Here is an 18126-nt window from a genome sequence, read left to right as displayed (position 1 = left end):
TGTCTCTCCCTCTCCCCATAAGAAGAATTCATGTGACTAGGTGATATAAGAGTATTATTAGGCCAAACACAGTGACTCACGCCTGTAATCCCAGCACTTTGGGAGGCCAAGGTGGGCAGATCACCTGAGGTCAGGAGTTCAACACCAGTCTGACCAACATGGAGAAACCTCATCTCTACTAAAAATACAAAATTAGCTGGGCATGGTGGTGCATGCCTGTAATCCCAGCTACTCAGGAGGCTGAGGCAGGAGAATCACTTGAACCCAGGAGGTGGAGGCTGCGGTGAGCCGAGATCGCGCCATTGCACTCCAGCCTGGGCCACAAGAGCGAAATTTCATCTCAAAAAGAAGAAAAGAGTACTTTTTTCGGGCCAGGCACAGTGGCTCCCGCCTGTAATCCTAGCACTCTGTAAGGCCAAGGTGGGTGGATAACCTGAGGTCAGGAGTTTAAGACCAGCTGGCCAACATGATGAAACCCCATCTCTACCAAAAAATACAAAAATTAGCTAGGTATGGTAGTGCAAGTCTGTAGTCCCAGCTACTTGGGAAGCTGAGGTGGGAGAATCGCTTGAACCCTGGAGGTGAAGGTTGCAGTTAGCTGAAATAATGCCACTGAACTCCAGCCTGGGCGACAGAGTGAGACGTTGCTCCCCACCCCGATTTTAAAAAAAAAAGTATTTTTCTGAATAAACTCATGGGCATATTGTCTTCAATGTACTTCATCCATTTATCTTGAACAAGATAGCTACCAGCTCACTAGTACACAAGTCAACAGCTTTGCTTTACTAGCTCAGGGGTGAGGATAGAAAACTAACATCTGGTTTAAGATCACGTTTTCTTGCTAAGATTAAAACTTTGCAGGTTTCCTGAGCTACTACTATTAGATAAGACCCCACAGATATTCAGGTAATGCAACACAGTCACAAACTGTTACTACTGTAAAGGTCAGAAGACAGGGAATGAGGATAGATCTAAATTAACAGGACAATACTTAATCCCAGAAAATCATGAACATACATAGATCCTTACCCCCTTACCAATAATAAAATTGTGAAACAAAGTACAAAGTTAAATTCTAATAAAGGGCATTCAGAAACCACAGAAGCCAGTTTAAAAGCAATGGTAATAAGTTTTTCTTTTTCTTTTTTTTTTTTTTAGGTCAAATGATCTATTTTCTTTGTACCATAAACAAATGTCAACTTGCCTAGACATTCTACCCCAGATTGAAAACCCTACCACAATTCCTTCATAACACTGGAGGTAAATAAAACCAAGATAATCACTAAGACATTATAGGCTTTTAAAAGTATTCAATTTTATTATTAGATGAACTATTTCACACAAGCTATAAGCCTCCAAATAAACAGGTATAAAATTTCAGTCTACTGATTTGAGAAAAAAAAGAAAGATTTTTTTACACTGATATGACAGATCTGACCACAGGTGCAGAAGATGTGTCCAATTACCTCACGATACTCTGAGGATCAACAGACAGTTCATTCTGTTTTTAAAAAGGGAAGACTCATAAGCTTGGGAAGCTTAAAAAAAAAAAAAAAGTTTTAAAATAAAAAATTTTATTTTTTTAAAGGGTAGGCTATTTTTTCTTTTAAGAAATAAAAAACTAGACCGGGCCCAGTGGCTCACGCCTGCAATCCCAGCATTTGGGGAGGTCAACGTTGGCAGATGACAAGGTCAGGAGTTCAAGACCAGCCTGGCCAATATGGTGAAACCCTGTCTCTACCAAAAATACAAAAATTAGCCAGGCGTGGTGGCACGCACCTGTCATCCCAGCTACTCGGAAGGCTGAGGCAGGAGAATCGCTTGAACCCAGGAGGCAAAGGTTGCAGTGAGCCGAGATCACACCACTGCACTCCAGCCTGGGACAAAGCGAGACTCCGTCTTTAAAAAAAGAAAAAACTAAGTAAGATTTGAATTTATGATTTAGGATATTCCAAAATAATAGTATTATAATCACAATTCCTCTATTTAAAAATATACAAACAGAAAATACACAAAGAGGAGGGCTTAAAGTTCAGCGCTAGTACACAGTTCATTAGTACTGAACAAAAGAAACACTGTTATTAACTTATACCTGGTATTTATCACCTTCCTTTTCTTCTATAGTATTATACATTTAAGAAAATTGTTGCTCAATCTAGAAATACACCATACATCCCTCATGGGGTAGAGTTTATATATCTAACCAAAATGGACATAGAATCAAATTCCTAAAAAATGCTTGTGTAGAGATGAAAATAAATAAAAAAAGATAAACAATAAAAAAGGTAAGAATGGTACCTGAGTGATAAAATTATAGGTGGAGTTGTGTTCCTTTTGCTTTGTTTTATACGCTTAACTGCTATGCAATGAACATATAGTTTGTACAATGAAAATAAGAATTCCATGCAATATAAATGACATTAAAATTGACAGACTTCAGTACATTGTCAGGACTCTCACCAATAACAATCCTTAATTATGAACCTATACTACTCTTATAGTAGGACAAGTTATCCTATAGTAGAAAACCTCCAATTTTCTACACAATAACAAATTTAGAATTCATCCAAAGTGAGAGCTATGGCAGATTACATTTTCCAAAGATAGCTACAAAATCTGCATGCAGTCTCACATACTGTTCTACAATGTGACCTTGACACTACTCCATTAACGACTAGTCCACTTCCCCTGCCACTGCACCTGAGTGAGACTGTATAAGTGATGCTCTATGATTTCCAAGGCTGAGTCATAAAAGCAATCCATCTCTGCCTTGTTTGCTGATGATCCAAACACTTGTATGTGGAGCCTTGAGCCATCATAACAAACACAGTAACTCTGAGACTGCTACATGATAAGGAAGCCATGCCATGAAGAAAGGCCTCATAGCTTCTGATCAGCAATCCCTGTGGTTCTACTCATTTTAGTCCAAGCAACAAACGTATGAATGAACAAGTCTTAGTCTTCCCACATGAGGCCCCCGGTGTCATCGAACAGAAACATCAAAACTCCTGTGTGCCCTGTCTGAATCCCTGACAGGCAGAATCTTTGCGCATAAGAAAATCATGGTTTTAATTCCTTAAAGGATTAATCTGTTACACAGCAATAACCGGAACAAGGTTAAAGAGGAAACGAAAAAGAAAGGCAAACAGCCAGTATGTGAAACTCAGCTTCATAGTACACCTCTTCATGGAACATTACAACAAAAGAAAGTATGCAAAAAGAACTCTGCATAGCCAAAATAAAGATCTATGCATTATGGCCAGGCATGGTTGCTCACATCTGCAATCCCAGCACTTTGGGAGGCCAAGGCAGGAGGATCACTTGAGGCCAGGAGTTCAAGACCAGCCTGGACAACATAGTGAGAACCTGTCTCTATAAAAAATTTTAAAATTATCAAGGCGTAGAAATTTTTTAACTTAGTGCCTATGGTCCTAGCCACCTGGGAGGCTGAGACAGGACGATCACGAGACTAGGAGTTGGAAGTCGTGATGAGCACGATTGCCCTCTAGCCTGGGTGACAGTGCAGTATCTTGGCTAAAACAACAACAACAACAACAACAAAAACTGTGCATTTTTATTAAAGCTCATACATCTATTTACTCTGATTTAGTAATACTATTAACATGATTCTTGTTTTTCAATCCAAGAACTGAGATTTTTAAAAGGTGAAGAACTTAAAGAGTTTACTGTAAAGAAAGAAGTATGTAAATCATAACTGAACAATCTCAAGAATCTTTTACAGAATTTTCAAAGAGCAAACCACAGTTCCTATACCCACCAAATTGAATTACCCAATCAAAAAAACGTAGTAAATCAAAGGTACCCAACGCCATGGCTCACACCTGTAATCCCAACAATTTGGGAGGCCAAGGCAGGTGGATCACTTGAGGTCAGGAGTTCAAGACCATCTTGGCCAACATGACAAAATCTCGTCTCTCCTAAAACTACAAAAATTAGCCAGGCGTGGTGGCACAAACCTGTAATCCCAGCTACTCAGGAGGCTGAGGCACGAGAATCACTTGAACCCAGGAGGTGGAGACTACAATGAATCAAGATCGTGTTACTACATTCCAGCCTGGGCAACACAGTAAGACTGTCTTTTAAAAAAAAAAAAAAAAAAAAAAACGCTGGGTGTGGTGGCTCACGCCTGTAATGCCAGCACTTTGGGAGGCTGAGGCAGGTGGATCACGAGGTCAAGAGCTGGAGACCAGCCTGGCCAACATGATGAAACCCTATCTCTACTGGGAAAAAATACATATATATACACAAAAATTAGCCAGGCACGGTGGCGCATGCTTGTAGTCCCAGCTACTCGGGAGGCTGACGCAGGAGAATCACTTGAACCCAGGAGGTGGAGGTTGCCGTGAGCCAAGATCATGCTACTGCACTCCAGCCTGGACAACAGAGTGAGACTCCGTCACAAAAAAAATAAATAAGGTGGCCGGGTGCAGTGGCTCACTTCTGTAATTTCAGCACTTTGGGAGGCTGAGGCAGGCGGATCACAAGGTCAGGAGTTCGAGACCAGCCTGGCCAATATGGTGAAACCTTGTCTCTACTAAAAATACAAAAATTAGCCGGGCATGGTGGGGGGCACCTGTAGTCCCAGCTACTCAGGAGGCTGAGGCAGAAGAACTGTTTGAACCTGGGAGGCAAAGGTTGCAGTGAGCCAAGATCGTACCACTGCACTCCAGCCTGGGTGACAGCAAGAATCTGTCTCAAAAATAATAATAAAAAATAAATAAAAATAAATTTAAAACGTACAGAAACTATAGGTCTTGGCCGAGAACAGTGGCTCACGCCTATAATCCCTAGCACTTTAACACTTCGAGGAGGCCAAGGTGAGCAAACCATCTGAGCTCAAGAATAGGAGTTCGACACCAGCCCGGGCAACATGGCAAAACCCTGTCTCTGCAAAATACCAAAATTGGCAGGAAGTAGGTGGTGAGTGCACCTGCAGTCCCAGGAGGTGCAGGTAGGAGGATCACAGAGTCTGGTGAGGTTGAGGCTGTAGTGAGTAGCCTCAACCCCTGATCACGCTACCACAGTCCAATCTGACCAAGAGTGAGAACAAAAGAAACGACAGGTCATATATATAACATTTTTCTTTTTTTTTTTTTTTTTTTTTTTTTTTTTGAGGCAGTCTGGCTCTGTCGCCCAGGCACAGGTCAGTGGCTGAATGTCAGCTCACTGCAAGCTCTGCCTCGGGTTCCGCCGTTCTCGACCTCAGCCTCCCAGCAACTGAACTGGCTCCTCCAACCCCAGGTTTATTATTTCTTAATAGAGCGAGGGGTTTCACCCGTGTTAGCCAGGATGAGATCTGATCTCTAACCTCGTCGTTACCGTCTCCTCCCAAAATGCTAAGGATCAGGCGAACCCATAGCGCCCGGCCCTATACTCTTTATTTTTCTAACCACGATAAAAGAAATTTTGCATCATAGCATTACACATGTTCTTCCATGACTGTTAACACTTTCTACACTACTATTATAAATATCCTATCCCCTGTCCTTGCCTAAGCTTCAGGAAATCAGGATCCTAAGTCTGATCAAAGTTTCTAAGAAATAGCACTCATCGGCCAGGCGCGGTGGCTCAAGCCTGTAATCCCAGCACTTTGGGAGGCCGAGGCGGGCGGATCACTTGAGATCACAAGATCAAGATCATCCTGGCTAACATGAGTGAAACCCCGTCTCTACTAAAAATGCAAAAACTAGCCAGGCAGGGTGGTAGGCCTGTAGTCAGCTACTTGGAGGCTGAGGCAGGAGAAGGCATAAACCAGGTGAGGCTACAGTGAGCTGAGATCTGGCCACTGCACTCCAGCCACAGAGGCGTGGGAGACTCCATCTCAAAAAAAAAAAAAGAAAAGAAAAAAAAAAAATAGCACTCATGTGAGAAGAAATACCAAAACTTGTTAAGAAAACTGCAGGATGACAATAAAAACTTAATTAAAATGCACTAGTTTTTCCCTTATCAGTAAAATATAGGATTTCCTGATCTCTCAGCTATTCAGGTACACAAAGAACTTTATCACCATGGAATCTGATCTGGTAGGGACTTTGTTTTACTATTATATATAATCAGATCTCTGCAGAGCAGAGACCCTATGTTGGTTTAGGTCAGTGATTTTTAAAACTATGGGCCCCAAACCAGCAACACAGCATCAACTGGCAACTTGTTAGAAACACAAATTCTCCGGCACTACCCCAGACCTACTGCATCAGAAACTCAGTGGGGGTTGGGGGAACCCAGCAATTTATAGTTTATTGAGTCTTCTGGGTGATTCTGATGCATGCTTAAGTGTGAGAAACACTCATCTCATTCAAATACATTGTAATTAACTCGTAATAGCCCAGTAGAACTTGGAAGTAAATTATTCTGAATCAAACATATGATATGATTAGTGACCTTAAAAACCATTATATGGCAGCTTTAATTTGGAAGCTGTTTAATAAACTTTAAAGCTGAAACTTTAAAACAACCCAGAAAACTTGAACTGTGGTTGGGTTTCTAGACCAGCTTACGAATCTAAGTAACTATTTCATAAAGAAAACACCCGTGGCCGGGCGTGGTGGCTCAAGCCTGTAATCCCAGCATTTTGGGAGGCCGAGACAGGCGGATCACGAGGTCAAGAGATCGAGACCATCCTGGCTAACACGGTGAAACCCCATCTCTACTAAAAAAATACAAAAAACTAGCCAGGCGAGGTGGCTGGGGCAGGAGAATGGCGTAAACCCGGGAGGCGGAGCTTGCAGTGAGCTGAGATCCGGCCACTGCGCTCCAGCCTGGGCCACAGAGGGAGACTCCATCTCAAAAAAAAAAAAAAAAAAGAGAATACCCATTTATGATCTGAACACCCTTAGGGGTTTTACCATCTTTGAAAAGCAGAGGTGAGAGAGAAAAAAATTAAAGTTTACCATCTTCCATTTATAAATAGTACTTTTGTCAAATCTTGCATTCTTACCTGACACCTCAGAAGTTAAACTAAGCGGTAAATGCCAAAATGTACACTATAAACAGAAAGCCTCTTACGACAATTGGTCTGATTTTCTACTTTTCAAAATGAAAGTAACTATTACAATAGCTATAAAGATTACTATAGCTAGAATCTCAGGTCACTCAAGTGGCCTTCCACGATAAGGAAAAGGATATGGTATCTGTACTTCTCCAAATACAATTTGCCTAATCTCTGAAAGCACAGACTACTCAAGAAAAAAATGATGCCATCTTAAGTGGCTTCATTCCTATTGTCACTTCCTATTCAAATGGCTTACATTAAAGTCCAACTAGAAAATGTTTCTACTGGTGTTAAAATTTATAGCATGAACTAAGTGAATATACAACAAATGGCTTGTCACATTGACAGATCCAACATTATACTAAGAACAGAATGGTAAAGATAGGAGTAATAAAGGTCTCCAGACAGCTTTATTCTTTCTTAGGCTGGAACATGGCTAACACATAATAGGTAACAATAAATTGGTCAACTACTCATGAAACACATAAAATAAATATTAAGCATTTTTCCTAGAGAATGAAACCATTTTCCTAGCATAAAAATGTATCTTCAGGCCGGGCACGGTGACTCACACCTGTAATCCCAGCACTTTGGGAGGCCGAGACAGGTGGATCACCTGAGGTCAGGAGTTCAAGACCAGCCTGACCAACATGAAGAAACCCCGTCTCTACTAAAAATACAAAACTAGCCAGGCATGGCAGCACATGCCTATAAACCCAGCTACTCAGGAGGCTGAGGCAGGAGTATCGCTTGAACCCAGGAGATGGAGGTTGCGGTGAGCCAAGATCACACCATTGCACTCCAGCCTGGGCAATAAGAGCAAAACTCTGTCTCAAAAAAACAAAAAACAAAAAGCACTATCTTCATCAGAAAGCCTACTACGTTACAATGTTGATAACACAAACCTGCCCTCTTAGATCCTTTCTATCTTGAAATTCAATTTAGAGTTCCTTTTCAGCTACTGAGTATCCTAAGTGTATTAAAAATCCATTTATAGCACACATATGAGCAAGATAAATATCAGTCCATTTCCCAGATTACCCAGAGTCTTTAAGGGGGAATCATGGGATAGACAGGTGTGACCACACCCAGTAGAGTCATGTGGTACTGGGAAATAATTATCCCAACAAGTGCTATCCAGTCTCACTTTATTTCCTGTTTCTTTACTGCTTTTAATAGTTGACAGTATTCACTATGTAACAGACATTCAAATGTAAAAGGTAGCTAACCCTATCAGGGAGGCACTACTATCAATCATATTTCACCTAACTGCAAATTGAAAGACACAGTTAAATAACTTACCTGAGTGAGGTCTTAAATCCCAGAAAAATCATTTGTGCCTTAACAACCCTCCCTCTTAGAACATCATTCTGGATTCCAGCTGTTGCTACATTCCCGCTGTGCCTCTGCTGCTGCTGTCTTCTTCCTTTCTCCAATCAGATTATTATGTTGCTGAATCGCAGTACATCTAGATCTTCCACTCTTCCCAAGGAGTTTTTCATTACCACCAAAGTTACTTTCTTGAAATGGATTTTTAAAATTAAGTTCAGTACAGTGCCATTAGGGTGCCAGAAGAGGGATATCCATGATAGATGCCCTCCTGGGCTTTGCTTCTTTATTGTTATAGCCAACAAATTCCATAAATAAAAAATATAAGAAGAAATTTTTAATTATGCGATTAAAAATAAATAGCAAGAGAGATGATAAACTCCAAAAAACCCTAAAAATTCTTCAACTAAACAATTATAAATAGTTGGAAGAAAGATTAGGAGGAAACATCTGAAAAAAACCAACTTGGCTATCCAGGAAAACTATGTAATTCCTATTCTCAACTAAGGAGATCTCTAAACTGGAGGGAATACTTAAAAATGAACCCTAAAATAACCAAAGTAGTTAAGAGCATCTAGCTATATTTTATGTATCCAGGCCAAATAAATCACCTCTAGAGTACTGCACCAACTTTTGCAAAGACAAAATATTTCTTTTCCTCTCAACTTTCTATAATCTTTAGCAGTTTCCTTTTTTTTTTTTTTTTTTTTTTTTTTTTTTTTGAGAGGGAGTCTTGCTCTGTTGCCCAGGCTGGAGTGCAGTGGTGCAATCTCAGCTCACTGGAAGCTCCGCCTCCCAGGTTCACGCCATTCTCCTGCCTCAGCCTCCCAAGTAGCTGGGACTACAGGCGCCCGCCAAATTTTTGTATTTTTAGTAAAGAGGGGGTTTCACCATGTTAGCCAGGATGGTCTCGATCTCCTGACCTCGTGATCTGCCCGCCTCAGCCTCCCAAAATGCTGGGATTACAGGAGTGAGCCACCGCGCCCGGCCCAATCTTTAGCAGTTTTTCTAGGTATTATTTCAAGTCATCAATCCCCACATTCTCTATTCTTCACTTAGACAATTACCAGTTTTGACTTTGCCCACAATGGTAGGCAGCTGACTGTCTCCTATTTGCCCTCCACAAATTCAACTGATACTGTTAGCTAGTGAAATCCCCAGAAGACAGAAAAGATAGTAAGCAAAAGTTTCCTCAATTTTTAAAAGCAGGGTAGAAAGAACATACAAATCCATAGCTGATCCACAGCAGCTTTCTTCAAACGCTGAAAGCATGCTCGCATAGTGGGAGTCTATGCTGTTCCAAAAAACAAAGACTATTAAAGACTAGAAAACAAAGACTATTAAACAGTGGTGGTAAGGATATACTTTTTTTTTTTTTTTTTTGAGACACTCTCTCGCTGTGTCACCCATGCTGGAGTGTAGTAGCACGATCTTGGCTCATGCAGCCTCTACCTCCCAGGTTCCAGTGATTATCCTGCCTCAGCCTCCCAGGTAACTGGGATTATAGGCATGAGCCACTACGCCCAGCTAATTTTTGTAATTTTAGTAGAGACGGGGTTTCACCATGTTGGCCAGGCTGGTCTCGAACTCCTGACATCAGGTGATCTGCCCGCCTCAGCCTCCCAAAGGTGTTAGGATTACAGGCATGAGCCATTGTGCCCAGCCGGTAAGGATATACTTCTAATACCAAGAACTTAAGAGTGGCACACCAATGAAACAAACTTTCATTGAGAAACGAGCATTCCACCAGGGCCTAGAAGACTGGGTAAAGCAGAAGCTGAATGAACACCTGTTGGGAATGCTGGATTTCTGAATGCTAAGAATGGCATAAGAATGCTAACCTAGGCCGGGCGCAGTGGCTCACACCTATAATCTCAACACTTTGGGAGGCCAAAGTGGACAAATCACCTGAGGTCAGGAGTTGGAGACCAGCCTGAGCAACATGATGAAACCTGGTCTCTACTAAAAATACAAAAGATTAGCCAGGTGTGGTGGTGGGAGCCTGTAATACCAGCTACTTGGGGAGGCTGAGGCAGGAGAATCGCTTGCACCCGGGAGGCAGAGGTTGCAGTGAGCTGAGATCGCGCCATTGCACTCTAGCCTGGGCAAAACTTCATCTCAAAAAAAAAAAAAAAAGGATGTTACCTAAGGTTCCATTGTAAGATAATTTTTCAAGCAGGTTAAGTATCCAGGAGTTAAGTTTGACAAGCCATTTGTCCAATTTTTTAAAAAAGATAAAAGCCAATCCTGTAAAAACCCTTATTTCTTGTCCAAGGTTATAATTAGGCAGGTAAGTCTGAGTGAACTGAAGCAGCTGACTAGCAGGAAAAAGAAATGTTAACAAGTTCCAGCATCACCTACTTTGAACTACATTCTTTTTTTTTTTTTTTTTTTTTTTTTGAGACGGAGTCTCGCTCTGTCGCCCAGGCTGGAGTGCAGTGGCCGGATCTCAGCTCACTGCAGGCTCCACCTCCCGGGTTTATGCCATTCTCCTGCCTCAGCCTCCCCAGTAGCTGGGACTACAGGCGCCCGCCACCTCACCCGGCTAGTTTTGGTCAACATGGTCAACATGTCGAAACCCCGTCTCTGCTAAAAATACAAAAATTAGCCAGGCGTGGTGGCATGCACCTGTAAATCTCAGCTACTCAGGAGGCTGAGGCACAAGAACCGCTTGAACCCAGGAGGCAGAGGTTGCAGTGAGCTGAGATTGCACCACTGCACTCCAGCCCTGGGCGACAGAGCAAAATTCTGTTTCAAAAAAAACTGGGAGAAACTTTGGAAATCGCCCATTCCAACCTAACTCATTCCATATAAACATCTCAATTTTGTCTTCTATAAAATGAATTGGACTAAATTCTAAGGTGGTTTAAGCTCCAAAAAAAACTCTTACGCCAGACGTGGTGGCTCATGCCTGTAATCCCAACATTTTGGAGGCTGAAGCAGGTGGATCGCTTCAGGTCAGGCGTTTTGAGACCAGCCTGGCGAACATGGTGAAACCCCATCTCTACTAAAAACACAAAAAATTAAGCCAGGCGTGGTGGTGGGCACCTGTAATCCCAGCTACTCAGGAGGCTAAGGCAGGAGAAAAGCTTGAACCTGGGAGTGGGAGGTTGTAGTGAGCCGAGGTCGCACCACTGCACTCCAGCCTAGGCAACGAGATCAAAACTTGTCTCAAATGATGATAATAAATAAAAATAAAAAATCTTTTAAATTTTATAACAGTATAAGATTACAACTATGACTAAGTTGCTGTAAGTTTAACCTTCTGCAAAAGTAAAAGTATTACAAAAATTAACACTTTTACTAAAGGAAAAGTATTAGTTTTTCTAGAAGATGAAATAGTACTAGTCTTCATCTAGCCCTAAATGTAAACTAGGAAATTAATTACATAAAATTTTGGCAAATTGTATGCTTAATCTGTAAGTCACACAAAATATAGTCTCATTCAAATATTTGCCACATGGGTAGTATCCTAAACAAATTTGGCCAGGTTAAAACAATACATTCTCAATGTAATACGCTTCTACTCTCAACCTAGAAAAAGATACCCATTATCACTTGGGGGAATTCACAGCTTTACCTTTTTAAATACTTCCCAGTGCTACACATAAAAACACACAGTCAAGCAAACGGAAACAAATTAAGCATTACAGCTTTTTTCTGTGACAAGCTGAATGCAAAATAATCTTGCCCTCTGCATTGCAGAAGGATAGTTCTTGCAACCCATGGAGAAGCAAACACATCAAGAGATCTTAAATGTCAAAGAAGGCTTCAGGTCATAGCCTCAAGGAAAGATTTTACTTATAAAATAGTTAAGAATGTTTTTATTTTAAAACATTGAACACCTAAGTTCTGCACAACAGCTGCAACGAAAATTCTAAGCACAGACACACTGCAACATTCTAGAAAGAAATGTTACCCTCACAACAACAGCATTCTTTTTAAATACTACTAACTGTAAAAATGAAGTGCAGAAAGCCTTCAGGAAGAAGTATAAAAAACACTACACTTCTGGCTATCAGTTTTGGTCACATACTGGTTAAAAAGCTGTCAGGCTATTTTAGCATTTTACGCAAGTGAACATTAGTTAATCTTTCACCTACCAAAGTCACTAGAATCTAAACCTATTATATTCACAAAGAATATAACAATTTTAAATGTCATCTATTAAAACACCCTTTATTCTATATCACAAGTGATTACATCTAATAAAATCAAATGAGGTCTCTCTTCAGTTAAAATTAAGACTTAGTTTCGAAATATCTTGCATAGCCTAGGGCCCAGTTCAGCACCAATGAACTGATAAAGAAAACTAGGCAGTTAATCCACTCAATTCAATACTACCTGTAAGATTTGCAAATGGAGTTTTACACTTGATTCTCTTTAACACAGCTGTATTTCTTCTCTTTGATAAACATTCATGTACTCTTTTTTTTTTTTTTTCTTGAGATGGAGTTTCGCTCTTATTGCCCAGGCTGGAGTGCAATGGCGCCATCTCAGCTTACCGCAACCTCCGCCTCCTGGGGGTTCAAGCGATTCTCCTGCCTCAGCCTCCCGAGTAACTGGGAATACAGGCATGTGCCACCACGCTCGGCTAATTTTGTATTTTTAGTAGAGACAGGGTTTCTTCCATGTTGGTCAGGCTGGTATTCAACTCCCGACCTCAGGTGATCCACCCACCTCGGCCTCCCAAAGTGCTGAGATTACAGGCGTGAGCCATCACACCCAGCCCTCATGTACTCTTTGTAAGCCTGAATTTAAAAACCTACCAAGCCTTTTTGTTGCATTACATAATAGGATCATATTTCATCAACGTTAAGCATGCATTCTCATTGAGCAGATGCTTAGCTTTTTCTTTAATGGCTCAAATTATTAGAAAATAAACAACTTTGTTTTTTAAAATACAGTAAAATTATTTCAATTATCTGTTTTAATTTAAGCAATACTACATATCCATAGTCATTTCTGCCAGGATACATGATTTTAAAATCCATAAAAAAAGCATTTTGGTCCAGAAGGCTCCGATAATAGGTCAAGATTGAAATATAGCTCAAATGTAAGTTGCTAAATGGATTGAAGTCAAAACAAATCCAATTGTAAACAGTACCTCACTTTACTCCACAAGGGTTTCTAAAGAGGAATTCAAAACTGATTTGTAAAGCAATCCTATTTTAGTGCATTAGAAATGCTCACTCATACTTAAAAACAGTTAAGTCTTCTCACAAGTAAATCATCTAAATATAAAAAGGATTTAAACTAAAAACCAGATGTGCTTAAATTTAGGGAAAATCCAAATGCCCTGAGTTTTTCAAAAGGCAAAATATATAGTTTTAATAGCAATTAAGTCAACATCAATACTCCCAACTTAACTACTTACGTGGGTAGAGTTCCATCTGTGGCTTACAGAAAAGTCTCAAGACTTAACTGTAACTTAGGACCTTTTTACTGCTATCTACCACTTAAAACACTGAGACAACAGGAAAAAAAAGTTACTCTGTGCAGTTTGCTAAATCTCCATTATTAACATGGCAATCTTTCAGTATGGATTAGCCTAGTTAATTATATAATAATTACATTATTTTCTCCTTTATAACTTGAGGGGAGGCCGGGCATGGTGGCTCACACCTGTAATCCCAGCATTTTGGAAGGTGGACACGGGTGGATCACTTGAGGTCAGGAGTTCGAGATCAGCCTAGCCAACGTGGTGAAACGCCGTCTCTACTAAAAATACAAAAAATCTGACTGCACGCGGTGGCTCACGCCTGTAATCCCAGCACTTTGGGAGGCCGAGGCGGGTGGATCACCTGAGGTCAGGAGTTCTAGACCAACCTGGCCAACAAGGTAAAACCTGTCTCCATTAAAAATACAAAAATTAGCTGGGAGTAGTGGCAGGCGCCTGTAACCCTAGCTACTTGGGGGGGCCGAGCAGGAGAATCACTTGAACCTGGGAGGCGGAGGTTGTAGTGAGCCCAGATCAAGCCGTAGCACTCCAGACTGGGGGACAAGAGCGAGACTTCTCAAAGGAAAAAAAAAATTGCCTGGGGTGGTGCTGCACACTTGTAATCACAGCTACTTAGAAGGCTGAGGCAAGAAGATCACTAGAACCCGGGAGGTGGAGGTTGCAGGAAGCCGAGATCGTCCCACTGCACTGCAGCCTGTGCGACAGAGCGAGATTCATCTCAAAAAATAAAAAAAAACTTGAGGGTGGGGTATGACAGAGTATAGTAATTCACATGCACCTATACACATTTAATGACCAGTCACGGTTCAAGTCCTCAGGAGGTGCTTATAAACTAGATTTATATTTTTTTTTCAGAAGTACATGAACACTAGATTCTAAAAGCCACCTCACAACTAGATTGACTGCCAGTCAGCACCTACCTTTATATTAACTTCTTTGAGGAGTTATCTTTCAGTCATTAATGTCTCTACACTTTATATCACTAATCATTAATGTTCATAATTAGTATTAATACATTATTAATGTTCATAATTAATATTTACATTCAGAGTACTATCCTAGAAGAAAATATTTCAAAGAAATTCTGAAGAATCAAAAATTCAAGTAGCAGCCAGATCAATAGGCTTGCTTACTGCATTAAAATTTTAAAAAGAGGCCAGGCACAGGGGCTTACACCTGTAATCCCAGCACTTTGGGAAACCAAGGAAGACGGATCATGAGGTCAAGAGATCGAGACAATCCTGGCCAACATGGTTAAACCCTGTCTCTACTAAAAATACAAAAAATTAGCTGGGCATGGTGGCAGGCATCTGTACTCCCAGCTACTTGGGAGGCTGAGGGAGGAGAATCACTTGAACCCGGGAGGCAGAGGTTGCAGTGAACTGAGATTGCGCCATTGCACTCCAGCCTGGGTAAAAAGATAGAAATTCCGTCTCAAAAAAAAAAAATTTAAGAAGATACCCAAGTTAGTCTCAATTTCAACAGGGTAAACTAAATCATGTGTCAGACTCAGAAGATACTGGCCTTGGGCATGCTTATTCCACTCAACATTTGAATGTAGCTACCTCACAGCTTACAGTGAAAATACTTTTGTTACTTTGTTGATGTAACTACATCTACTATTCCAAATACCTATAACAAAACACACATTTATCAAAATAAATGATTGGAAAAAAAAGAAATCCCAAGATTAGAACATCTCTCAATTTCAAATAAAGTCCATGAAATTCAAGCAAAACTCCCAACCTTTAATACTGAAGAGGAGACAGGAAGTATCAAATCTAAATGTTTTAAAACTCGCCCAAAATGTAAAATATATCAGTAAATAAGTAAAACTAGTAAGACCTAAACATCGCCAGTTTTCTTCAACTTATTTCCCACAGCCCAAGTTTTAGCCAGTTACTATATCAGCACCTAAGTAACGCTATTAGGTATCCGGCTACATAAACACTGCAAAATGATTTCCTGGAAATTCAAGATGTTATAAAAATGTTTTCCTAGAGGCAGACAGTAGAAGTTATCAAACTTTCATTTTACTTTACAAGGTAAAATTCAAGTTAACATGATAGTCACAGACGTAATTACCTCGTTTTCACAAACGACTAACTTGTTTCTCCCCTTCCACCTCTGATCTTACTCATTTTAATTATTCACTCTGCCCAGACCTTTTCTCTACATACATACACACGCCCCTCTAAACAGAGTTTACACTGTCCTGCAATGAAAGCATAAAACAAAAGGCTGACTTGCAGATGAAGATACACCTCAGTAGTGTGATCTACAAGGACTAAATATTGAATCCAAAAAATCGTGGGTGTGGCTCGATTTTTCTTTTTAGAGGGGGGCCTAAGGAGGCCAGTCCGGGCGGCTGCCTGGTCTCTGCCCTCCCCCTCTGCTTTCGCTTTGTGCTCACAATGCAGCTCCAGTAAAGCGCTTCCCTCTCCCCGCAGCCGCCGCCATGTTAGACGCTCTCTCCATGTGCCCCGAGTCCCAGCCATCCTCTCCAGTCTCCCCAGGACCCAGCCCCCAACGAATCTAAATCCTGGCAGTCCCCCGCCCCTTCAGAGTCCCCTAGGAACAAAAAGTCGCTGCAGAAAATCATCTCGCGATTGAGCTGAGCGTGAGGCTAGGGGGGACACCTAAACAATTGAAACAAAGAGGGAAACGCAGGGGAGCCCATCGCATGGGGGCGGGGGTAGCAAATCGAAGATCCATTCAAAATGGGCCTGCCGGAAAGGCAGTTCCGCCTTAAGATTCTAAACACACTTCTCTCCCACGGAAGAAAAGGGGACGCTCGACAGGTCTCAAATGCATGGTAACCGAGCGGACAGACCGCAAGGCTACAGGACACAGGCCGCCCCAACTCCACGAGGCGGTTGGTTGAGCCCGGAGCCCCCCGCGCAGGGACCTCTTCATTTTGGGCCCTCGTCAGAGAAATCGGGTCTCGGAGACGGAGAGAAGGGCATCATACAGTGATGTCCTGACGACAGGCCCCCACCCTCACATGTCCCACTCCCAAAGGCCAAAAGCCAGACCCACAGCGGAAGAGTAATAAAGAGGCCTGGAGGACAGTGCCGCGTCGGAGTCAGGTGACAAGTGCCTCCTCCAGGAGCCCGTTTTCTGGGCACGAAGCTCCCGCTGAACGTGGAGACCGGACGTGGGGACCAGGGGGTGGGAGGAGGGGACCTAATAACGCTCCCGAGACGGAAAGAAGCGCAGACTCCAGCGACCAGGGTCGGAGGGGGCGCAGAGCCCGGCCGCAGCCACCCCTCCCTTCCCCGCCAACTCCTGGCACCTTTTTCTTCTCCAGGTTCCGAAGTTTCTTGTCGATCACCCCGAGAATCTGCTTCATGGCCTCGGTCTGGACAGCGCCGGTGCCGGTTGCGGGGTGCTGAGAAGCCGGCGCGGCGGCCCCGGCTCCCGCGGCAGCCTCACTCCCGGAGGAACCCGACGGCGGAGGCGGTCCGGACGACTTGCTGCCGCTCCCGCTGTGGCTGGTGGCCGAGGGCATCTTCAGACCGCGAGGGGAGAGAAGAAAAAGCGGGAGGAAGGACAAGAGCGGCGAGTCAGGAGACGGACGGGGCGAGACGCGGGACAAAACGCGCAGCGGGCGGGAGCCTACGCGAACGGGTGGGGGAGGGGGCGCGGCGCGCCTCGAGGGCAGGAAGAGTGCGCGGGCGCGCGCGCGACCCGCCAGCGGGGAGCCCGGCCGGGCCTCGCACCGCCCCCCGACCCGCCCCTCCCCCGCGGAGCCGCCGGCTCGGCCTACCAGCCCCGGGGCAACGAGGCTCGCGCCGGGGGCGGGGCATCGCCGCGCCGGCCGCCAACGGCCAGTGCAACGGTCCCCAGCTGGGAGGGCCGGCTTTCGCCGGCTTCCAGGGAAGGGAGGAAAAAGAGAGGCCGGGGCTTGGGGGCAGAGAAGGGCATGGGAAATGGCCGGGGTGGGGTGGGGGGACTTGGGGGCAAGCCCTTCGGAAGCTCCAGCAGGTCCGGAGATAAAGGACACTCGGGCGCAGCGGCCCTCTTCCCCTGCAGCGGCTCGGTCCCGGGTGGCGCTCACCGTGCGCGCGCGGAGGCCGCTGGAGATCACGAGTGGGCAGCTGAGGGGGCAAGGGTGGCAGTGCCTTCCGGGCAGTGTCGCGCGCTCCGTGGGCACAAGCCGCTTCGCCCTGTCCCGCTTCACCGAGAGCCGCTCCTAGTGAGGCGAGAGCCGGGAGCGGGAGGAACTTAGCCAGCCAGCAGCCCTCTGGGGCGCGGGGGGCGGGAGAAGCGGAGAGCGGGGGCCTTCGCGGCCGCTCGGGCTGCCCGGCGCGAACGCCTGCCT

At 43.5% G+C, this 18126-nt stretch overlaps 1 protein-coding gene across 4 annotated transcripts in view; it reads right to left on the bottom strand.

Moving 5' to 3' along the window:
• Positions 1-18122, bottom strand: part of CAPRIN1 (cell cycle associated protein 1) — a 47245-nt gene extending 29123 nt beyond the window's left edge. For 2 of the 4 annotated variants that reach the window (XM_003910052.3, XM_021925926.2), the window contains exons 1-2: positions 17863-18122; positions 17098-17313 (exon numbers count right to left, since the gene is read on the bottom strand). In XM_003910052.3, the coding sequence (XP_003910101.1) occupies positions 17098-17313 (216 nt within the window). In that variant the 5' untranslated portion in view covers positions 17863-18122. Of the gene's footprint in view, positions 1-8314; positions 8640-17097; positions 17521-17862 lie in introns of those variants that run through there. The other 2 variants (XM_009186323.3, XM_017948498.3) reach the window with 2 other exon arrangements.
• Positions 18123-18126: the final 4 nt, after the last annotated feature.

Source organism: Papio anubis, chromosome 12 (genome assembly GCF_008728515.1).
Source record: "Papio anubis isolate 15944 chromosome 12, Panubis1.0, whole genome shotgun sequence".
NCBI lineage: Eukaryota > Metazoa > Chordata > Mammalia > Primates > Cercopithecidae > Papio > Papio anubis.
This window is presented reverse-complemented; position numbering and strand designations above follow the sequence as displayed.